This window comes from Filicampus tigris, chromosome 5 (assembly GCF_054856515.1).
Source record: "Filicampus tigris isolate MCC_2025a chromosome 5, RoL_Ftig_1.0, whole genome shotgun sequence".
In the NCBI taxonomy this organism is placed as follows: Eukaryota; Metazoa; Chordata; class Actinopteri; order Syngnathiformes; family Syngnathidae; genus Filicampus; species Filicampus tigris.
In genome coordinates this window covers 4,255,552-4,279,463 of record NC_141221.1, presented here as the reverse complement: position 1 = coordinate 4,279,463, position 23,912 = coordinate 4,255,552, and the positions used below count along the sequence as shown (strand labels likewise).

General features: G+C 42.0%; 2 protein-coding genes and 1 non-coding gene across 5 annotated transcripts; 1 reads left to right on the top strand and 2 right to left on the bottom strand.

The window, feature by feature from the left end:
• Nucleotides 1-3: 3 nt before the first annotated feature.
• Nucleotides 4-3,311, bottom strand: cenph (centromere protein H). 3 transcript variants are annotated; one of them, XM_086029721.1, is made up of 11 exons: nucleotides 2,897-3,311; nucleotides 2,364-2,388; nucleotides 1,693-1,800; nucleotides 1,563-1,618; nucleotides 1,438-1,483; nucleotides 1,295-1,363; nucleotides 849-905; nucleotides 700-763; nucleotides 488-539; nucleotides 254-414; nucleotides 4-163 (listed from the first exon to the last, which is right to left on the bottom strand). In XM_086029721.1, exons 3-11 carry the CDS (start codon nucleotides 1,788-1,790, stop codon nucleotides 71-73), a joined length of 696 nt encoding a protein of 231 aa, XP_085885847.1. In that variant the 5' UTR covers nucleotides 1,791-1,800; nucleotides 2,364-2,388; nucleotides 2,897-3,311; the 3' UTR covers nucleotides 4-70. The 3 variants fall into 3 exon arrangements, with proteins under 3 accessions (XP_085885847.1, XP_085885846.1, XP_085885848.1); XM_086029720.1 differs by having other exon boundaries at nucleotides 2,364-2,389; nucleotides 2,937-3,311; XM_086029722.1 differs by lacking the exon at nucleotides 2,897-3,311 and adding an exon at nucleotides 2,559-2,876.
• Nucleotides 3,312-3,934: 623 nt separating this feature from the next.
• Nucleotides 3,935-18,655, top strand: LOC147146970 (junction-mediating and -regulatory protein-like). The gene is made up of 10 exons (XM_086029712.1): nucleotides 3,935-5,261; nucleotides 7,731-7,904; nucleotides 9,774-9,924; nucleotides 11,883-12,052; nucleotides 12,121-12,286; nucleotides 13,692-13,861; nucleotides 13,980-14,063; nucleotides 14,144-14,236; nucleotides 14,310-14,847; nucleotides 15,127-18,655. The coding sequence occupies exons 1-10, from the start codon at nucleotides 4,458-4,460 to the stop codon at nucleotides 15,438-15,440; spliced, it is 2,664 nt and encodes an 887-aa protein (XP_085885838.1). The 5' UTR covers nucleotides 3,935-4,457; the 3' UTR covers nucleotides 15,441-18,655.
• On the bottom strand, nucleotides 8,961-9,032 carry trnaq-cug (transfer RNA glutamine (anticodon CUG)). The gene has a single exon. It is a non-coding gene; the product is annotated as a tRNA-Gln (tRNA).
• Nucleotides 18,656-23,912: the final 5,257 nt, after the last annotated feature.

The window sequence follows — 23,912 nt, the reverse complement described above, 5'->3', positions numbered from 1 at the left end:
AGATATATTTTGGTATATTTAATCTTGAGAACAAAACAGACACGTATACACAATAGACAAGTGGGTTCCTTTAGTCGGAGATGGGAAATTCCTCCAGAGTCAGGGCTATGTCTCGCAGTTGTGGATCCTCCATCCAATTGATTCTATACGCTAACAAAAGCCCCTGCGCATGAGGAAAAAAAAATGCTTATCAGACAAACTTAAAATAAGTTCACAGAAATTTAGTATTGCAGTAATTATATATATTTTTTACCCTTAATACATTCTGTGCCATGATGACCATCTTTTTTAATTCTTCCAGGTTTGTGCGGCCTTTCTCCAAGACAGCTGTGTACTTTTCCGCTTCCGGGTGCACTTTCTTTACCTTCAAGTCTTCAATCTCTTTCATTTTCTCAAGCGTGAGACGCTTCACCTCTAAACACGACACAAACATTTGAACAAAACTGTTTTGTGAAGACAATGTTTGTTGTAAATCAGATTTACTAACCAAGCCTGTTTTTCTGGAGTTCTGTGATTTCATCTTGAAGAGCTCTTGATTCCTTTAAGTACAAGAAGGAAAAATGAGAAAACATCTATTGTTATATATATATAAAAAAAAAAAATCAGAATCCAGGCTTTAGCATCAAGAAATCTTCCCATTCATAAAGCACCTTATTCTACTTTAGATGACAAAAAAAAAACAAGCTGAAAGTTGTTTACCTGCTGAACTGTTTTTATGTGCGAGCAAAGCATCATGCAGCGATCATTGATGGCTTTCAGCGCACTGAAAACAACACAACAGTGTATCAAGATGGCAAATCTTTTTCCTTTTCATAAAATAATTCAACTTTATACTTCTGTTAACTTACTCAGTCTCTGAATTATTTTCTTTCATCTTTTCTCGAATGGCATGCCACATCTGCATTCTAAAACACAGGTCAAGTCGGTGATTTGTTCAGCCGTTTGTTAGGTCAAGCTGCACAAGATAATGGCATCCAGTACAAATGACTTGGTTTGGATTAACACGGTCTCATCTAGATTAATTTCGATTGGATAAAACTGTACACGTATGATTCAACTGAAATGTATTGCATGTAAGTTCAAATGCACTTAAATAAATCTTTCAAGACAGTTCTTATAAATTAACTGTATCTTCTTTCAATCACCCTGTTGTTATTATTTCATTTCATCACATTTGTATAATCTGTGCACTTTGTACTTATTTTGCCATTTTATTCATTTAAAGTCAAACCGCCCTGTACCATGTCATTTACGACAATAATTGAGATATTGTTAGACGATATTAACGGTTTACCTGTGCAAAGCCAGTGTGCTGCTAAAATGAAGCGCCTTGATTCTTTCCAGCTCGCTGACATTGCTTGCCCTGTAAAGACAAACATCTTAATATGCATCTGTAATTTGACAATCAGACGACTGGATCACAAATCAAGCACTCACAAGCGTCCCTCTGCTTCAGCCGTAGAGCACGATCTCAGATTTTTGCCTACAGGAGAAGAGATGATGGACTACAGTTGTTCTCAGGAGAGGAATGTGTCAAAAAGGTCTGAAAATGACAGCTGTACCTCTATTAAGTTGCACTTCCATCTCAAAGCACTGGTTAAACAGCTGCTCTTTTATTCTGAAAGACGCTACAGTAAATACAATAGTAAAATATGACAGAGGATACTTGTTATGATCATGATAGAAGCGCACTTCAGAATGTCTGGTGAGGTGTCTGATAGGCCGTTGGATCCATCATTTAGGGGCAGGTCGTCTTGGTTGAGGTTTCCCGTATCGTCAGATGACTCCATTATGCCACAGCTTGGCAGGAACAAATACAAATACAAATACTTTTATTTACAGACATCCATTATTCACTTTTTTCCCCCAGATTGAGAATTCCTTCTTTGATATGAGTACCTTTGAGCCCAGCAGGGATTTTCAACTGGTGGATGCCCAAAAGTGGGTCACAGACAGTTGGTAAAAAAAAAAAAAATGCAGGGGATTCTCAATTTATGTCACTAACGACATTTGTCACTTTGAGCTTACGAATGGTGCAAGAATGGAGCTCACCGTCGAGATAATGTTTTACATTGAATTGTTTTATTTATTTTTTTCATGGCCTTTTTCAAAGCAATATTTACTGTAATTATACAACAGCATGTTTTCACAGTATAGTACAGTACAGTACAGAACTTCTGTTTTTTTTACAAATCTTTAATTGGCCTCGCCTATTGAACTTCGCTGTGCTTAACTCGTATAAAAAGTGGTTTGCGACTCAGCGATGACAGTTGAGAAAGACTGTTTCGGAGAATAAACACCTTAAAGCTTGAAATTAATACTGAAACTGTGTAGTTGAATGAAGAAGATAAAATGAAACTTACCTTGGTAAATGGAGTCCAACCAAACCTAAAAAAAAAATCAAGATGCTACAACCAACACAAACTAATAAACAGCGTTACATTACAGGAAACAATCAATTGTACGTTTTATGCTATGGTCTATTTTCAATCGCTAGCCAGTTAAAGTCGATCCCCACAAAAACAAATATTCGCGTACGTTAGTCACATCGAACATACCCGCCCGGAAGTGACATCATATATTCGTCATCACCGCCAAACAATGCCTTGTTTGAGTTGTAAAAGCCGAGCTTGCTGCCACCTGGCGTCTCGAAATAATAATTACGGACTGAACTGATTGAAGTCAACGGAAATGCGCGAGCGGCCATCTTGTGTTGCCACACGCCTAACATGCCAACTCGAATACCGTACAGTGCTTGATTAGTCCATTGCACCGCGGCGTTTCCACGTTGCTTTGTGTTTCCACAGCGAAAATGCCACAAAGTGTGGCGCACGGTTGTACCAAGTCTGGGAGAAGCTCGACATGCACATTTAATCTGTAATGCGATTATAAATGCTTCTTTTTCGAGTGTTTCGTATGCCAGCAATGGTCTGAACCAGGGTCCGTCGATGTCCTTTTCCTTGGGGTCACGGTTAGCCTTTTTCGGTGGTCTTTGAGCGGTTTCAGAATGAGTTAATTAACGAATCCTGACGTCATAATCAAACTCCAAACAATCCCCTCCATGAAATTAACTTCATAAAAAATGTCCTTGGCGACTGCAAAAGGTAGAGTAACCCAGCTGTAGTTTTTCTTTACTTTTACTTGTTGTTTACAGTAACACATACACGTCTTTACTTCGACTGCAAAGGGTTAGGTCAATAAGCGCACTAAATTGAAAGGAAGGCTGTCAGGCTTTGACGACGCTGAAGTTGTTTGGCTCTCGTCGCGCTTCCTTTTCAGTTCTGCTTTCCACCTGAAAAGACCGCAATTGCGCTTTCTGACCTGGAGATGGCAATGTTTTCCACAGTTTTGCATGGGTAAAGGACGCCGGTTGTCCCATTTCGACAAAAGAAGATAGATTTCACGCCGCCACCAGCTCTCCGACGCGACTAGAGATTGTATAAATTGTCTATAAAATTGTTATAAGTGCACCTCTGCATATCATTGTACCCTTATTAACACTAAAGAAACAAAGAAGAAATAAAACGAGATAAATTTACAACAAGGAATAATTGAATAGTTTTTTTTAATGCTAATTATCCCTGCGCACATTCTGACAATGAGAGCGCCACTGCCACCTACTATAGTGGCTGTGCAATTACACTTTTTTCTAGTACAGTATAGTAAAGAAAAAATAAAATGTCACACATGATTTAGCTTCATTAGACATAAGCAAATAAAATGCAGTTTTTTAATATTGCAAAAACTGTATTAAGAAAATACTAGAAATCATAAGAAATGCAAATGATAACAATTAATTTGCACGGTGGCAGCGAGTGTTTACCAAATGATATTTTAGGATGCATCCAAAAATTACTGCCAATATAATTATTGAATAGGAACAATTACATCCCCTCCACTAGGTGAAAAAAACTAATTCCAACAAATAAGCTAAAAGGCAAACTTATCTTGACGCATGTTCCACTTGCCCTATTTCCCACGTTTCCCACCGTCTTTGAAGGCATCATCATTTTATATCTGTGGTCTAGTGGTCAGCTGACATGTACTGTATAGGTAAACATGTCAACGTTATGGGCTCTAGGGCAACGCTAACCTCGGTAGACTGCGGCACTGGAGAGACTCTTTTTGCCTGGCGTCATTCCTTGGCGTTTTAAGGATGTATGGTGAGCACTTTTGCATCAATTTAAGGTGGGAAGGCTGAGGAACTCTGCTTTAAAGGCGGTCCGCGGTGCGCACTTGCGTGAGATGCTTCACTGCAATGCTAATGATGAAGCTAACGGACACCGGCTGCTTGACATCCAAGTGGATGGAAATGACACCGTACTATTCCCAAAACAAACGCCTAAGCGACGGATAGTCGGACGAGCTAGTCAGTTGTTGGTAAATGGTTATGACTCCGCCAGAGCCGCGGTGATGCCTTCATGCGCATAGCGGTGTAGTTTCGTTACTTTGCAGGGATGTCATTCACAATGGAGGATAATTTTGAGTCGGGCTGGGTTGCCGTTCGCCCAAATGCCTTCGAGGAGAAAGAGAAGCACAAATTCGTCTTTATCGTAGCCTGGAACGAAGTGGAAGGCAAATTTGCCATAACATGTCACAACAGGACGGCGCAAAGGAGAAGCTTCGGCGCCAGCAGCAGAGACCCTCCATCGGAGGATGGAGACAAAACAAGATGGCCCGGAAACCCCGCCGGGGAAAAAGTGTCCAGGAACCCGGGCTCAGCAGCAAGGGAGGCTGCGGCAAAAGGCCTTAAAAGCAATCTTCCTGGTTCCAAACTAAGCCCTGTTAAGATTAAAACTGTGATCAACTATGTGTCATCTCACGTCAGTTGTGATGCAGAGTCACAGCGAGAGGAGCAGCTGCCCCCTGTGGACACATTGGACCTGGAGGATGTTCTGAGCCGAGAGGACTGCAGCTGGGCAGGCCTCTTTTCCTTCCAGGACCTACGGGCGGTCCATCAGCAGCTGTGCTCGGTCAACTCCAAACTGGAGCCCTGCCTTCCCGTCTTTCCGGAAGAACCGAGCGGGATGTGGACGGTGCTGTTTGGACCGGCTGAGGTCTCTGAGACTGAGATGGATGAGCTCTGTTCTAAGTTGCAGCTCTACCTCGGCCACGCGCTTGATATATGCGGCTGGAAGATCCTCTCACAGGTTCTGTTCACAGAGAATGATGACCCAGATGAATACTACGAGAGCCTGAGCGAGCTGAGGCAGTGTGGCTACGAGGAGGCGCTTCTCCGTGAAAGTAAACACCTGCAAGAGGTGAGAGTGAGCTTCTTTTCACTCTTTCTCACGTTTCCATAGGTGCACATCTGGACAACTTTGGCGACCAGGCCAACCAAGACTTATTGTGTGCTGTCATATCGGTGATCAGGAAGTTGGGCTGAAACGATTGCATGTAGCGCAACAGACCATCAGTAATCGCTAACACAAGCTGTTGATGTTAACTAGTTTAATATAACCTATCATTACTAGTTAGAACATATTGGAATAAAAGAAAATAAAAGACACAGCCGCTGTTGCACTTTAAATCCCCTTACTGAACAAGTGTTGACAAAATAAATGTGTCTGCGCAGGCATTTAACATGCACACTGCTTAACGGTTAGCCACTTAACAGCTAGCTGCTATTTAACCCTTTCATGCAAAGCGGTCACTACAGTGGACAGCTATGTAAAAGTTGCTTTCGCCTATATTAATTAATCTAAAAACTGTATTTATATTTTAAATAATAACATTAAATCATAATTAATGCATGAAAGGGTTAAGATCACAACAGCCAACTTAACACTGTTATCTGCTGGCACCCACATCACTCACCAGGCCAGGCCCTAAATTTTATAGCCTCACACACTCACGTGAGGATGGTGACCTCAAGTGAACCACCTCCTTCTTTACTGAATTTTTTAATCAGAGATGCAAGGTAACTTTTCTAGGTGCTTTTTTTTTTGCGCTTATTCCAAATCTAGCACATCAGGTTTTCATAATAATAATATAACAATAATATAATAATGTATAGTATAGTAATATATTTAGTTATATTTATGAATTAAGGGTCAGGTTCAGCAACAGGTGGAATTTTTTTCTGAAACGTCATAGTTATAAATTACATGAATGTTAAAATCCGTATTGCGCAAAATCAATTTCCATTCGAATGGTGAAAAATTCTGCCATATGCAGGAAGTGGGTATTTGATCTACATTGATTGTTGGGCCTTGGCGGAGGTCTGTGCTCATTCTAGTTATTTCCGTAATGGGATTTGCTTGCTTCTGTCTGCCCACAATGGCACAGTGTAACTACCCGCACCCATCCATTTTCTATACCGCTTATCCTCATTAGTGTCACGGGTGAACTACAGCCTATACCAGATGAGATCAGATGGTCAGCTGCCAAGTACATGGCACATAAAGATACACAAACATTCACACTCAGACCTTTGCCCAACACGTTAACTCGGCCCTTAGATTTAATGGGCAAGAACGATTTATTAACTGCTGGTTATTCAAACAGATTGTCTATTAATACTCATTGTGAGATGGTCGATGTATATACTCAGCCGAATGCACTTTGAAACAACACAAGAAGCCCTCTGAATAAGCCAGTCAGAGGCAGTATCAGTGGATGAATTAGCCCTTAATAAAATCACATACTAACTTCTCACCGTTATAAAGTCAAATATGTCTAAAACAACAGGATATGCTCGCAACAACTGTCATTTCAAAGACAAAAAAATGGATGTGAAAAAAGATCGCTCCATCCAACTTCTATACCGCTTTTCATCAATGAGGAAAGGCGGTAGCAGTAGCAGTTCGCTTATTGGTGAGCGTCGGGGATAAGAGCCCTTTTAAAAAAAAAAAAAGCAGCTTTGACAATCTCGAAATTGCGTCATCTGAGATTGCGATTTCGCTCCCAAAACGATAAATCGTTCAGCCCTTGCAGGTGAACTGAAGCCCAGCTGACTTTGGGTGAGACGCCAATCAGTTCAAGGGCACATAAAGAGACAGACAACCATTCACACTCGTACCTATAACACGGGTTCTGTATTTGTTTTGCGGATGCGTCAAGTTCAAACACCCAGAAAAATTCTCACAAGCACAGGAGATTAGAACATGAACCCAAGACTTTGACCGTGAAGCACATGTGCTAACCTCTATTCCACCATGACGTTTCAGCTACATCATATCATTTGAAATTAAATATTTTTTTGCACCTTCTGTACAATTATACATTGTTATTATCTGCTTTCCAAACTGTGGCAGTCAAACCAGTCCAGAAAATGACACATACTATACTCTTCACGCGCACACGCGCTGTCCTATCGATCCCCTACGATGGTTGACTTATTTCAGGGCTGCATTCAGCCTGTTCAGTCTGGCAACCAAAAGTGTGACTATTGATCTTATTCTGAGCAGTAGATCACATTCAGCTGTGAGTGCCCTTTATTGTGCTGCCAGTATTTACAGTTACACAAAGCATCCTTCCTTTTAGCCAGTGGAGTGTGCGTTTCTATTGATGGATGAATAATGCAGTATTCTTTTTCACTATGCCTTTTGTGTGCTTTAACGTTATGCCAGCTTGTGACCTGACTGACTTTCCGGATTTAACAGGCACACTGTCAAATCTTTTCGGAAAGTCCCACCAAGAGTGGAAGCTCATATAGCGGAAATAATTCGACCATTTTGCATATGTTTTATCCCATCTTTGAATGGGTTTTCTTTCCTATGTGTGAGCAGCTTCTGGACAAACACAGGAGCATGGATAGCATGGTTGACTTGTTGGAGCTTTATGAGGAGGAAGACCAGGCCTACGGATGCTTGCTGGAGGCCTCCACGCAACTGTACCAGTACCTGCTGCAGCCATTCCGAGACATGAGGGAGCTAGCCATGCTGCGGCGACAGCAGATCAAGGTAACACACTTAAGCGAGCCAGGCAAGTGTTTCTACGTAACCAGCGGCATCAAAAGCATAAAAGAGGCGACTCACATCCAATAAATGCTTAACCAACACGTGTGCTGAGCTGCTCACTTCAGTGTGTTTTGAATGTGACGCACCATGTAGAGCAAATATCATTTCCCCGACACGTTTGAAAGAATATACAGGAAGAAAAGCTGCTGACTGGAAGCAAGATTGAAAGGCCCCGTTCAGTTCATATGGCGCTAACGGCACATTTATTTTTAGCTCGTCACTTCTTAATCACGGCTCTGTGCAAAGATGCAATAGATATGCGGCCGACACTTTATTAGGTGCACCAAAACTCTTTAATCGGATCCAGATCTCATATTGCTTGATAATTGTACCACATTAACATTGGAGCTGACTACCTTTGCTTGAAGGACTATGGAGAAAATTAATCAATTGATTGGTATTTGTTTTAAGTATTATTTTAATTGAAACCATTTATATCTGAATCATTATCCAATTCTATAGACGGCAAACTCATTAGGACCGAATCAACAGCGCCTGTGCTGGGTGAAGTAGTTTCACACATCAGTCAATTTTGACTCAAGTGCTTGAAGAAAGAAAATATGCCTATTATTATTATTATTGTTATTATTATTAACAATTGACACACCCCAACTGTCAGCACAATTCCTAGCCATGAATGATTTGATTTGAACGTCCCTTCCTACTTTATAACCCCAACAGCTATTAAAACGAATGCCTGTCTGGCGTTGTCAATCAACTGAGCAGAGTTAGTTTTACAAAAGGAATCGTTTTGCTCGAGCTCTTGTATGTCATCATGTTATGCAGGTGTACCTAATGATGTTTTTAAAGAGCACTTGAATGTAGAAGTGGGTTGTGAGTGGCGGTCAGTGGCTCTCCAATTACCTGCCGCCTCAGAGACGCATAAATAAATTAAGGTTTGTGTGCTCCTATAGGATTACTCTGCTCACATTCATTTCATTTTCATAAGTTACTGTATGAAAAACCTTGAAAATGGCCACCCCAAAAAAAAAAAATCCTAGGTTCCACCGAGATTTGAACTCGGATCGCTGGATTCAGAGTCCAGAGTGCTAACCATTACACCATGGAACCAACTGTGCAGTTGAAGTGGCAGGTCACTGTATTCAAAGATGTTCATGTTGCAAAGGTCGGAAAAAAAAAAAAATATTCTGCTCAGTATTGTGGGAATAAATTGCATAACCTGGCCAGCTGTCTAAGGACAAAAGGTAGACCACACCCTGGACTGGTAATCAGTTAACCTCATTTGAGAGACAAGATAGCTATTCATTCTCACATTCATACTAACACTGAGTAGAAGCTGAATCAAGATTACCGTTACACCACGAGTAACTTAAAATGTATCATTTATAATTCATTTAAAGGCCCTGTAAGTAGTAGAAAAAAAAACCATTTGTTTATTTGAATGAATGAATATAGTTTGACTGGTCATGCCACTTGTACATATTAAAATTAGAGTTTGTTCTGGCACCCAAAATCGCCGTTCCCTAATCGTGTTGACTTTGTTTTGGCAGTTGGCAAATTCTTTTGATGCACTGACTAAATGTGACACGCATGCTGGACTGTTATACTACTATTGCCTCAGCTGAGTTAAGTAGGATCAGTGAGGGATGTCACACTATCATTCAGCATTTACAGTTTTTGCTCCATGCAGTTAATCCTATTTAAATGTACCGGTATTTATTTTCAGTGGACTCCCCTTTTCACTTTAAAAAAAAAAAAAAAAAACCTGTACTTCTAGTAACCTTAACCCTTTTGGTTTATTAGTGTTGGTGTGTATTTGATAATGCACCAAGCTTAACCCTCTCTCACCAGATCTCCATGGAGAATGACTACTTGGGCCCAAGGCGCATTTATGCCCTCCAGCAGGAGGACTCTGATTGGCAGAGGAAAGCTCAAGAAGCTGTCCTTATTATCCAGGAATTCACTGTAAAATACTTTGAGACAACAGCTAGAGCACAGAAAGGTAATGTAACACTACTGCTGACGTCAAGTCGTCAGAGCAGCGGAACAACTGAATTACACGCACACGCAAGGTCTTTATAGTTAATGAGACCCAAAAAAATACTTACAATTAAAATTGAAAAGAAAGTTCACATTTACCAAATAAAACAAAAACGAAACTGATTTTAAAACACACGAAATGTAACTGAAACAACATTTTATGCTTACAAAACTAACACCAAAAAAAAAATCTATAAAATGATAGCGAAACTGAGGTTTGTTTTTGTCTTGGTCACTGGATTTAACATGACCATTAACTTTGGAGTTCATTTTTAAATGTGTTTCTTTCAGGGGCGGAGCCAGAATGTGGCTAATGGGTGGGCGTGGAAAAATCAGGGTGGGCTTGAATATTTCTCTCACTTCGCACAATCCTCACGTCCCGACACATCGTATATTCAAATAAAATGACAAACTGAATAATATGAAGTTCGGATCTTCCTTAGACATCCACAATCATGCCATTCTTAATATTCAATCATTTCTTTTTTAAATAACACAAATAATTTCATAATTTACTAAAAATGTAAAAGCATATATTTGTTCATGAATCTGACTGGGTGGGCAGTCTGTCAATGTGGGTGGGCCTGGGTGTGACTCCGCCCCTGGCTTATTTTGGTATTAGCATGGCAGTTAGCCGGAATAAGGAAGGTCAAACAGATGGCTGTGAGTTATGGTCGTTTTACGGTTTGGCGCCTAGAAGCAGCGTCATCTAGCGGCAGCCAAAATAAAAAAAGCGGTGGCTTGTAGTGTTAGTGTCTCAACTGGAATTTAAGCCACAAATCCACTAGAGAACTTAGCGACTTGGCAAACAAGGGAAGCAAAGTGAGACCATCCTAGCTTTATTGAAGACATTAGAGTTGTGATGCATCGAACTTGACTACTATACTTATTGTACAGGTACTTCAAGGTTTGTGGGCTGTTAAACAGTATGTGTATTTGAATTGTGGATGGATGTTTTTAAAATGTTTAGAAAATAAACATTTCTGTTGAGTTTTTACCACACAATACTTAGTGTAATGTTTTTTTTTTTAATCTCACACTCAAGAAATACACAAAATGTCAAATAAATAAATGATACTAAGAAAAATTAAGCGTTTTTGAAAACAAAAAAATAAAAATAATAACAACTAACAAACCCACTTTGAATACTAGTGAATACTAACATAATAAACAAAACAAAAAACGTGGGTCCCGGTGCGAGATCTTAGTCCGCCTATATTTTTAAGTTTCCCGTCTATCGTTTATCGCCTACAAAATGGGCGTCCGTCCGTCACAGGGGGAATGCTCAGCTCGGTTGTGCATGTTAGGAGGGAGGGGGGCGGGTCTTCTTTTTATGTTGTATTTTGGATGTTTTTATTGCAGAGCACTTTGCGTTGCATTTTTGTGTATGGGAAGTGCTGTATGAATAAAATTTGATTGATTGATTGATTGATAGCCCTCACACACACTTGCTCTTTGATTGACCCCTGCGTGTTTTCAACCACCAATGTGTAGTAATGAGGTAGTGCAGACAGCAGCCATGTTTTGACAGGGCTCAGCTGGAAACAAGGCCACCCAATTGATCACAAAGCAGATCGTTCGGGGATAGCTTCACAATGTCACCCTCCCCCTCGGATTGGTCAATTTATTACTCTACTGAGAAGATTATTATGTCAGCATGTTTTGCTTGTGTGTGTGGAGAAAAAAAAATCCCATTCAACGCTCTCAGATGCAAGATAAAAAGATGCTGGTGTTACACCCGATCTGAATTTTAACCAGCGTCAACCACCAACTGAAAAAAAAAAACACAGTAAAATGACCACTAGATGTCTCACTCTCGTCCTTAGCCAAATCTTATTATTATTTAATCGTATTTGTTGCTTAAAATCACTGCTAACTATTGGAGTTTGACCTTTTTTCTATTTGTTCGTACGATTACAGGAGTTTATGAGCGTATGAAGGTGGACCAGCGCAAGTTTGGTAAGGCCTCATGGACAGCGGCGGTGGAGCGCATGGAGAGAATCCGCTACTCTGTCGCCAAGGAAACCCTGCAGCTGCAAAGAGCCCGGGAGATTAGCCTGGAGCAGAGGAAACACACCCTTCGAGAGGAGGTATGCAAGGGCGCAAACATGATGTCCATAACATTTGGCCATGCATGAATCCAAGCTCCTCCCCTCAGATGCAGAGCCTGTGCAGCAGTGAGGATGCGATGACCCTGTTGGACCACATGGAGTCACAGTACTATGAGCTCCAGCTCCAACTGTACGACATCCAGGCCGAGATCCTTCAGTGTGAGGAGCTGCTTCTCACTGCTCAGCTCGACAGCATTCGAAGACAGATGACAGGTATGGCTTCGTTCCAATAGGTACGGCTGCTTTGGTGCAAAACCTGTTGTAATATGTGATATTATACATTTAGCACATAATCACAATATTCAGATCAGTTTTGGTTCTCATTGTCAGACAGACAGGTTTATACAAACCAATGCTCATGTAAAGATTATATTTCAAGGAATGATTGCTCCATACAATATTGCTAGCCTTAAAGCAGCACTGGGCAAGAAATCGACCTTAATAAAAAAATTTCTCAACTCTTCGGATGAAACATTGATTTAGAAGTAGTTGAATGGGACTTGGGGGTGTCTGTATCATTTTTACTGGCATTAAGCAACTTTGAGGAGGATGGGATCAACACTGGCACACAAAAAAAATACAAATGTCCTGAATTGCTTTACGGCATACTCACTTCCTCCTTTCGCTATAAGGACGGAAGTCGATTCGAACATCTGCGCTCTATTACTTGTGTCATGGCAGAAGCCCCAATACAAACAAAGAAACTAAAGTATTGTTTGAACAAAATCAGATTCATCACCTCATCGCTATTCGTCTTTCACACAGCCACTGAAAAAATAGAAATGCAATTCAGTCCAACTTGCAGGCCAGCAAGAGCTCAGGATTTCACGACACTACACGCTGGCGCCCATGGGAAATGGAGAAATGTGGTTGACTTTTGTCAAAACACTACCGCTTTTGTCCACATGGCGCCGCCATAATCAACAAAAACTGACATGACACAGTGTTGCTTTAACTTTGTATATATTATTTTTAATGTATTTCGAAAAAGTGCATGTTCTTGTTTCAGTAAATTACATGTGTAGATTTGGTACGTCGTGTTATAATTAGCATTAGCTGTACTTTTTCATAAAATACCGGTTTAAGGTATTGAGATTCCGTGATTTTGTTGATTTAAAAATATTCCAAACAATGTACAACGATGATGAAATATCTTACCAATAAATATTTTAAAAACTTTAAAAAGCAACTAAAGTTTAAAAGCAACAGAAGTCTTGAAAATACTTTACCAATATTTAGAACTAAAGCAATGGAATGATAAAGGATAGTAGTGAAAGGTATAAAGTTATGGAACAACCTCAACAAAGAAACAAAAGAGTCAAGGTCAATTAATGTCTTTAAAATATATCATTAAATCAAGGAATAATGAAACATAAATTTAAGATGGTTAAAAAAATAATTTAGAGACTTTTGGAAATGTATTTCCATAGAGATTCTATAGGAGAAATTTGAATGTGAAATGTAAATATTTTCCTGTAAAAAGGGCTATGAAATGTAATATTTACGCTTTACTCTCGTTTGATTATTTTTCTTTAATTGAATGAAATAATTTCAACAAATAGAGACAAAATAAAAACAATATCCTACAATGTGCCATTTGTGTATTGTGTATTTGCAGAGCACCAGAATGAAGTTGTGTACTATGACACTTTTGAAAGCGCTGATGATATAACAGAGGAGGACACTGCTGAGAAGGAAGGACTGCGCCGGCTTCAGGTCAGCGCGCGACAACTGGAAGCGCGAAGGGGACGCATCAGCGCCAAGCGCTCCTATCTGAAGAGCAAGCGGGTGTGTACATTTGCATTTTTGAGTTCCTTTTGGGCAGTCCATAACATACTATATTTTGAGATTTGGGGTGAAATGTACCTGTACGGTGCCGAATAAGTGTCCTCTCGTCCGTCTGCAGGAGATCTGCATATCGAACCACTTTAAGAAGCAGCAGCTGCGTCAAAGCACACAGAAGGACTCCGTATCTCAACAGAACTTACAGGTAGATGCTTCTTTACCTTTGAACTGCTTGCTTAAATGCATGACGCATATCTGTGTATTGCTTTACGCTGGATTTTACAGCCGAAATACGATGAGGAGGAAGATGAGAGAAACAATAGCAGAGTACGTCAAGAGAGACAGAGGACTCTTGATAGACTTCGCACCTTCAAGCAGGTACACCCGATGCCGTGAGCTGGAATCGTACCTCCTTTTTTCCCCAGCTTGATCTTCATGTCTGTGTGTCCAGCGCTACCCGGGCCAGGTGATTCTCAAGTCGGCGCGTTTGCGTGCGGCCCACGGCAGAAGGAGGGAGCGCGGCAGGATCATGCAAACGGACGGCGAGGGTGGAAGGGAGGAGCGTTCCGACGCACGAGGTGCGGACAAGCGGCCGCTGCGCCTCAGCACCAGCGTGCAGACAGACCCCGGCTCCACGCTCACCACCCAGCCCGTCACAGGCCCGGCGGCAGCGCAGTCGCTTCCTCCATTGCCCGTGCCCGCTCCCGCGGATTCCTTCTGCTCTCCTTGCTCCCTGTCGTCGCTGCTGGCTTCCCCGGCCTCACCTCCGCCTCCGCCGCCTCCTCTGCCACTCCTGCCAATACGAGAACAGGTGTCCCCCTCTGAGAGCCCGGGCGGGCAAGCGCAGAAGGCCGGGGAGCACAGTGCGTCAGAGCGCCCTCACTCGCCACTTGGCCCCTTCCATCCACGCTTCTTTGACAGCAGCCAGCTGGTGAGCGCACGCAAAAAGCTGAGGAAGACTCCAGGCTTTGAGGCCCATAGCAGACGAGGTACTGCGACCATATTTGGTGTTCACTCCACTTCTTAATATCACCACTATCTCAATTCTCTATATTTTTTTTCTTTTCTTACCCATAGATGATTAACTCATTAACTGCCAGACATTTTCAGACCCTTTGTTACCCTAACGTTTGAAAAAAAATGTGAAAAAAATATCAATCAATTCCTGGAATTGAATGGCGGGACTGTGAAAAGACATATAAGAACGTTTTTGGCAGTGAATGAGTTAAAGGAATTCAGCCCGTCTTTTCCTGACTTTCTCTACGCAGGTAGCTCCCCCATGGACGAAGTACTGGCCTCCCTGAAGAGAGGCAGCTTCCACCTGAAGAAGGTCGACCAGCGGGCCATCCCTCCCGCTGCCCAGAGTGACGACGACGATTCCAACAGCATCTTAGCTCAGATCCGCAAGGGTGTCAAACTGAGACAAGTCCCGCCTCAAGAAAGGAAAGGCCAGGAGGATACCGCCGCCTCCAGAGACCCTCTGACCAGAAGCATCTATGAGGCGCTTCGACGAATAAAGGAGGCCTCGCCGGAATCTGACTCTGATGACGACGGCCTTGGTGGGCCGGACTGGGAAAGCTAGGCTTTGAGACTCAAAACGCAACTAACTAAACACTGCTGTACCCTATTGGGATAGCATTTGACCCTGTACCCAAAAGCACTACACCACACTACACACTTATGGCGCTTTTCCATTAGCCCGGTTCCACACTTTGCTTGGACCCAAGTGATCGCTTTTCCATTTGACTTTTTGGGGGCCTGAAGCGGTGCGGTGACAATCGAACCGCTTTTCAGACCCATCTCGGAGGTGGTTCTAAAACGGCACCCATCCGGGGCCATGTCGTCACTGTCATCTGATTGGCCGAAATGGCTCGGATTCAGAAAACAGGTCAGCCGCGATTGATCGTTGGGAGCAGTTGTGATGTCATTTTCGGTCTACAGAAGACAAAATGGCCGCCCCCAGAGATGGCTAAAAACGAGTGCATTTTGCTGCTTAACTTATATTCCACGAACGCAAAATGAATCAGAATGCCGTGTTTCAACTAGTGGACCTGCTGGGAACATATTCTTGAAAAAAATATGTTTGGGTTGACTTCCGCTTTAAGTCTTAATATTAAGTATTTTATGTTAGAATCAAATTACCTAAATGAATCCTTTTTTCCCCAGGTTCAATAGTAAAAAATAATTATAATCAATCATTATATATCGATATTGACCAATATGACTTTTCAGCCATATCGCCCACACACGCCCATTTCCTGGTTTTAGATGAGCGAAACAGAGCCGCCCACTGGCCGGCGCCAAAGTCATAAAAATGCAATAGTATATACAAGAAACGGTGTTTTTTTTATAACAAGGCTGAACCATATTTCCAATTTCATATGTACAAATAGATGATTTTTTTATTTATGATTAATGGTGAATATCCGCATTCACTTGAACGAGAGGTCTCCAGCAGCAGAGCGGTGCCTCACCACTCTCCCGGCACAACGATCGTGGCGGCCGCCGGAGGGCTTCGGACGCCGCCAAATAAGGCAACGACAAGCCGTTGACCTCTGACAGGCCGAGTTCTGAATCCAGAATGAATTAGCTCTGGCAATGTCGCTCGCAAAATCATCATCACACTATTGCATCCACGGTACATATAAAATTGTAAATATGGTTCAATGCTGATGTAAAACGCAAAATGTGTGTACTGTACTGTACTGTATGTATTGTATTTTTCACTTGATGGCGGCCAGACGGCGGGCGGCTGTGTCTCACTTGTCTTAAACCCGGAAATTGATTTCTTATCCGCGAGACGTGAATGCTTCCGTGCATTTGATGAGCTGTACTTTTACACGTCGCCGCATCACGCAACGGCAATTCAAAAAACAATAACCGTGACTCGCCACTTACCCCCATCCCACCCTGCGCCTCTTGTAATGGAAAAGCAATGGAGGCCGTGCCGGTGGTGCCGGGCCAAGCTGACTGGTGTGCTGCGGGGCTGTTTGGGGCTAATGGAAAAGCGGCAATAGTGACAACAACACAAAGCGGGGAATGGGTCGTACTACAAATCACCAAATATAGATCACCCTGTTCATTTTTTTATTCACATTTTCCACGCTTCTTACACTTATTGTTCTGTGTACTGTCACACTGAAATGATGCCATATTTTTAGTTATTCACTCGTGGTTTGTAGCCATGTTTTATCCACCCACCGCACTGACCCTTAATATGGAATGAAAACCTCAAGCAGAATTCTGCCTTGCCACTAGAACAAAAAAATGTTCATGGGCACGTTTTGTAAATTGGGGTCATATGGATTATAAGAATACAAATCCCTCTGAGATCTAAAATGGGATCACATAGCCAACCATTGCTATGAGAGGTTACCATTGTCACCATCTTGAAAATGTTCTGTCTTGCGTACGTACGATGGGCGGGCGCTGCACGTGGGTGTCGCATGCAAATGATGTCGTGCAGGCAATATAGTAGCGGCACGCCGCTTGTCGAATGTGACATTGAACATAGGCAGTAAATCCTTTAGTATGTCACTCCAGAATCATCCCCCTCCCCCCCCCTGTCCTCGTCTGGCTTCATCACCCCCATGTTCCTCATCCAGCGAGGATGACCATCTGCTTCACTGCAGCATGTCGCATGATAGAGACCCTGGCGTTTCAATTTGTGGGTTAGTGCCACACGGACGGAGCAAAACGGGTTGCGCGAAGGCTTTGAAATGAACAGTAGGAGATTCCCGAGCTTTGACTACAATGTGGGAGGCTCTCCATCACTCGCTGGTGACTGGTGCTCACCTTCTCTCCTTGCTTCTTTCTCCACACACACGCGCTTGAGTAGGCACGCGCGCTCAAGTTGGAAGTCAGTTACTCGCACGGCAAGTTGTGAGCCAACGTGTGCAGAAATAGGAGTTGGCCGCGTTATGTAACTAGTTTGCTCAGAAGTGGCAGCTATATGTACAAAGACTGTGACGACATTATATGGACAAAGGTATTGGGGCACCTACTTGTTAAACCTTTCGGCATCACAGAATAGAGGCCATCTTTTCAGCTGTAACAGCCGAGGAGACTTTAGAGCCTGGGATTTATTTATTTATTTTTTTGCCCACTAACATTTGTGAGGTCAATGGTCCAGTTTTCCCAAAGTCTTCATGTCATGCTGGAACGGAAAAGGACCCTCCCCGAACAGTCCCACAAAGTTGGAAGCATATAATTATCATAAATATGTTGGGAAACTGAAGCCATACGCCTCATCCAGCCATTCACTTTCTATATTGTTTTGTCCCATTAGGGGTGTGCTGGGTTAGCTGGAACCCATCCCAGCTGTCTTTGAGCGCCCTACTGGACTGGTTATCAGTCAATCGCACAGCACATTTTGACAAGAAAAAACAAAAAAACATTCACACTCGTACTTCCCACGAGGATACCACGCTGGCCGACATACACTTTATCAATACTTGAACAGCTGTACTGTATGCATATGACTGGCTTGGAGCAAGATGACAGGAACAGATCACTTGACAATCACATTGAAAGACACAAGCATTCTAACCATCAGCAGTCTTCGATTAGCCTAACGCACTCGTGAAAAATGAATTTGACTTTGTGTCTCCCGCATTAAAGTTGTGCAGAAAGGATCCCCATCGGAGGTAATCAGGGCTCAGCTAGTCGTTACAAAACTTCTTTTTAGCACTTTAGCGTGTTGATTTAATGTATGTGTACAGTAAGTTAAGTGAGTTTCAAAGCCCTGATTATAGAGCAGTTAACTTAAACAGGAAGTCAACGCAAACATTTTTTTTTTTCAAGAATATGTTTTATGCAAGCCGACTGGTTGAAGCAGGGCATTGTGATAAATATTGCGTTTGTGCAATAAGTGTTAAATCACTTGATTTTAGCCATCTCCGGGGGCGGCCATTTTGTCTTCTGTCGACTGAAAATGACATCACAACTGCTCACAATGACCAATCACGGCTCAGATTCAGAAAACAGGTCAGCTGTGATTGGTCGTTGTGAGCAGTTGTGATGTCATTTTCAGTCGACAGAAGGCAAAATGGCCGCCCCCGGAGATGGCTAAAAACGAGTGTATTTTGCTGCTTAACTTATATTCCACAAACACAAAATTAATCAGAGTGCCGTGTTTCAACTAGTGGGCCTGCTGGCATATATTTTTCAAGAACATATTCTTGAAAAAAAATATGTTTGGGTTGACCTCCGCTTTACTATTGATCAATTGCTAAAAATGTGGCTACTAACTGAGTAGAGTGACGACAGCATGCCCTCTCAATGTTCTTCCTCATGAGAGCTTGTTGCTTATCGCCCATGCCCAGATCACCGATATACTTTCTCATTCTAAAGCTGTTTAAAGTCCTAACAAAAGTTGACACGGTCAGAATGGCAGAGAGCGGGTTTTCTGTCAACGTCAGAACAATATCTAATGCATGACGTCAAACTGCTTATGGAATCTTAACGCTAATGTACAAGCAGGATTCCATAACTTCATGTCGCATACTGTAAAACTGACCCGGATCACCAATTGTATTGTGAATGAAAAGAAACCTACATGTGCAGTTCGGCTTGTGAAGCACTTTTTCCCCTACTCTTTATCAATGTAACTTCTTTATCAATGTAATCTAACTTCAGCTAACTTTATTTACTTAGCATGTCATCGCCTCCTTTGTCCTTTCTCTTCCTCACCCTTTACAGCCAAATGTGAATTTTTTTTTATGTCGACTCGTGTGGCCTGAATATATGTCCCCCGTCTGAGATGCGTTATACCAATTTAAAGAAAAGCACTCAAAACATGAATAATCACCTGACACAGCACCATTTAAATGCTTTGACATATTGCCCCAAATCCTCCTTTTCTGCTGTTAAACTTACAAATCATTTTGTTTGTTTGATGGATTGTTTTTACAACCGTGTCCTGCATTTCAATAAAACCTTGCAATGCAAAATACATTCAGAATGCCTGTTTGACTGATTCTTCTTTTGGATTCTTCGGTTTGATTGATGCGTTTTGGAATACAAATCATTTCATGTTAGTCCACAGAGGTGCATTCTTCAGTTTCTTCCAAATCTTCACGATTTTTATTAAAGCGGAAGTCAACCCAAACATATTTTTGGCCCACTAGTTGAAACACGGCATTCTGATTCATTTTGCGTTTGTGGAATATAAGTTAAGCAGCAAAATGCACTCGTTTTTAGCCATCTCCGGAGGCGGCCATTTTGTGTTCTGTTGACTGAAAATGACAACGAATGAAAACGACCAATCACGGCTGACTGGTTTTCTGAATCTGAGCCGTGATTGGTCGATGTGAGCAGTTGTGATGTCATTTTCAGTCAACAGAAGACAAAATGGTTGCCCCCGGGGATGCCTAAAAACGAGTGGATTAACACTTATTCCACAAACGCAATATTTATCAGAATGACCCGTTTCAACTAGTGGGACTTCTGCTTTAACTCTTATTCCACAAATGTAATATTAATCAGAATGCTGTGTTTGGACTAGTGGGCCTGCATAGAACATAATACTGTAAAGAACATTTTTGGGTTGTGCTTTAAGAATAGGTCTGACCAGTCTAGAAACATCAGTATCCTGAGGTACGTCTTTAATATCATGAGTTCAAAATTACTTTAAATAGTCAAAAATATTGCCAGTCTTCTCATACCTCTAAATACAATAATGTTACCTACAATAAATACCATACATTACAAAACAAGAAAACAAAAAAAGCTTCTTATATCCACTACTGTACAAAGGCATTCGTCAGCAATTCAGAATGTTATATTAAGGTGTTCTACCTCAAAAGTTATCAATTGGGTAATGGTCTGCCTTATTCCGGTGTATTAAACTGTGCAACTAACTACTTTAAGTCGAGAATTAGCGTGTGAAAGTCCAATCTAGATGCATCCCGTGGTTAAAAAGTGCGGTCACACAGTGGAAACAAGGTGCTCAATTAATAATGTGAGTTAGAACCGTAGAAGTTGCAGCATCTTGCGTGAGGTTTAAAAAAAAAAAAAAAAATTGGGAGACAAAGGCAAAGATTTCCAGAAGAAGCCGTGGATTAATCATAATAATCAACCTGGTATATATAAGAGTATTGCACTGCTATGCATTTTCAGTTTCGATATAGACAAGAGGTTGCCATCGTTTGCTTACAAAGTCGACTCTACAGTAACACTTTTCCATGGGTTAATACACAACAATAAGTCACTGCAGGGTCTTCCATTCATTTACATGAGTACAAAGTTGTCGTATATGCTTCTCTAATTATATCACTACTATATCCAGTAGAAAAAAAAAAAAAAAAGTTCTGTGTTCACCCAGCGAAAGGCTGTGGCCAGTTTCACTGAGGGTGGAAAGTCACTTCACACACAATAAGTGGATAGAACACTCGAGAAGCCCTTCGTGATGCACCGCTTTGACCGGCAGGGCTGCCACACAGGTTAGCGGTCAACAGCAGTTCACTTCCTGTTGGTCGGGGGGGGGAGATCAGCTGCGTTGATGTGTGTGCAGTCCACTTGAAGAAAAAGTACCTGATAGAATGACATAAAAGTGTTGTACAGAGCCTGTCTGGTATTGCTCAGTGTGTGTGTGTGTGTGAGCATGTGCAAGACCGTCCAGGTCCCCAAAACGCCCTCTCTCAATGCACAAGCACACACATCGTATGTACAAATATTCGGTATGTCCGCTGGCGTGTGCCCGGAAGGCACACTTTTAAGCTGAAGGTCATAAGCTCCACACACACACGCCACACTGAGTTTGGCAGGAAGACAGCTCAGTTGCCTGCGATGGTGGAAACAGTCTGGATGCGAGTCACTCTCGTGCCCCATCCGACCCGGTCACGCGGCCTTCCGAAATTTTCCGTTTTGGCATAACAACACCGGTGGAAGGTTTACATCTTCGATCAAGCAGTGGGGATTTTACATGAAGGGCAAGTGGGGCAGTGCCTAACCAGATACAGCAGATGGCACTGAGGTGAAAGAAGCTGCATGAGACACTTACAAAGTAATGATTCAATAATGACATTTATGTATACAGCGGTGCGTTGACTCACAAGTTAACAAATGAAACTTTGAAGTCAAGGTACCACCGCATACTGTAAATAAATATATTTTTTCAAGCCTAACTTCCTAAATTTTGAGTCGCTGCTGATTCTCCAGGTCCTTTTCTGCTGCGTGGCGCATCAGAGGCCTCGTTCGCCTAGATGCCACAGTGGGTGATTCTTTTTTTTTTGGGGTGAATTCTGATTGACGAATCGTTACACAACCCCAGAATCCCAGCTGTCCTCTTGATCCATGTACACGTGGTTGTCTGAGGAAGATCTGAACTTCATATTATTCAGTTTCTCATTTTATTTGAATATACAATGTGTCGGCACAGGAGGATTGTGCTCAGTGAGAAAAATATTCAGGCCCACCCTGATTTTTTCAGGCCCACCCATTAGCCACGTTCTGGCTCTGCCACTGAATTGACGCCCCCTAAAAAGGTTTAAAATTACTTGCAGATGGCACAAGATGGCAGAAAAGTACTACAGGAAGCGCCTCAACTCACTTCAACATAGTTCCTTGGCACCAAGATGGTGCCAAAACAATATTTATTATATATATTAAATATATTAGACAGGGCTGTGGCCTGAGCAAAAACACTGTGAATAAGTGAGTTTATCAGCAAATAATTCTGGAGTGATTTAAAAAAATCAACAAATAGATGAAAACTGCGAGTCGAAAATTCAAACAAGCAGGGGAACACTTTTTTACAAGGGTTTCTGCGATTAGACAAAGAGGAATATGGCAATGCCGATGAACTAAAAAGGAACTATTAAAGGGACGCCAAGCCAAACATTTTTTTCCAGAATATGTTCTATGCAGGCCCACTAGTCTAAACATAGCATTCTGAATAATATTGGGTTGTGGAAAATGAGGAATCCACCCGTTTTCAGCTAGCTCAGGGAGCGGCCATTTTGTCACTTCTGTCATCTGAAGATGACATAGATGTTTCTCAGGGCTCAGATAATGACCAATCATAGCTCAACTTCAGAAAACAGGTGAGCCGTGATTGGTCACCTCCTGAGGTGGCTTGTGGGTGCATTTTGCTGCTTAACACTTATTCCACAAACGCAATATGAATCAGGATGCCGTATTTCAACTAGTGGGACTGCATAAATCATATTCTGAAAAAAAAAAAATCTTTGGGGTGACTTCCTCTTTAAAAACTGACAATTATCGGTACCTAAGCTAAAATGTTAACCAAAACAATGTGTGAGTTGTATTTAAGTATGAATTTTGTGTTATATTTTAATGGGGAAAAATTAATTTGAATTAGTGGACCCTACTGATGGACGAGGAGTTTTCTTGGGATGTGGTCCATCTACTGTAAAAGGTAAAGGCCCCGCCGATTTTTTTTGTCTCATATAAAAGGCCACTGCTATCATTTAGGATAAAGAAATATCGGTGGTGGATCAACTTATTGTAAAGCAGTTTGGTGCCAGGCTGACAACTCTGCGTGTCCAGACTTGTGAGTATCTGCGATGTTCTTTTGTATTTTCGTGGAATGTCTTCCTTGAATTCTCTGGTACTGTGACACATAGTTGCCTCTCTGTACAGTTGAGTCACTTTGAATCAGCGTAGCATGTGGACACTGTTTGAGGAGACCTGGCAGCTTTGACAACATTTTTTGAGCGTCTTAACAGAAATTATTTCCACATGACTTTCCACGCTTGTCCGGGGCGAATGAAGAGGGCGACGGCGCTGCTGCAAGCTGTGATGCGGTTGTAGTTCTTGGGGTCAAACAACAGATGGCACTGAGGCACAGTTGTTAAGTGGGCGTGTGGGCGTGAGCGTGTGGGCGTGAGCGTGAGCGTGTGGGCGTGAGCGTGTGGGCGTGTGGGACTGGCTTGGGGTTTGCAAAACGATCACTTCAAAAAGAAGCCATTGAAAATCTGTGTATCATTTGTTCTTTCCATTTTCAATTGGCAGTCGAAAATCATCAAATTAAACGGTGACGGATTATTTTGTTTATTTGTTTTTCACACACACAAAAGAGGTTTTTCAGAAT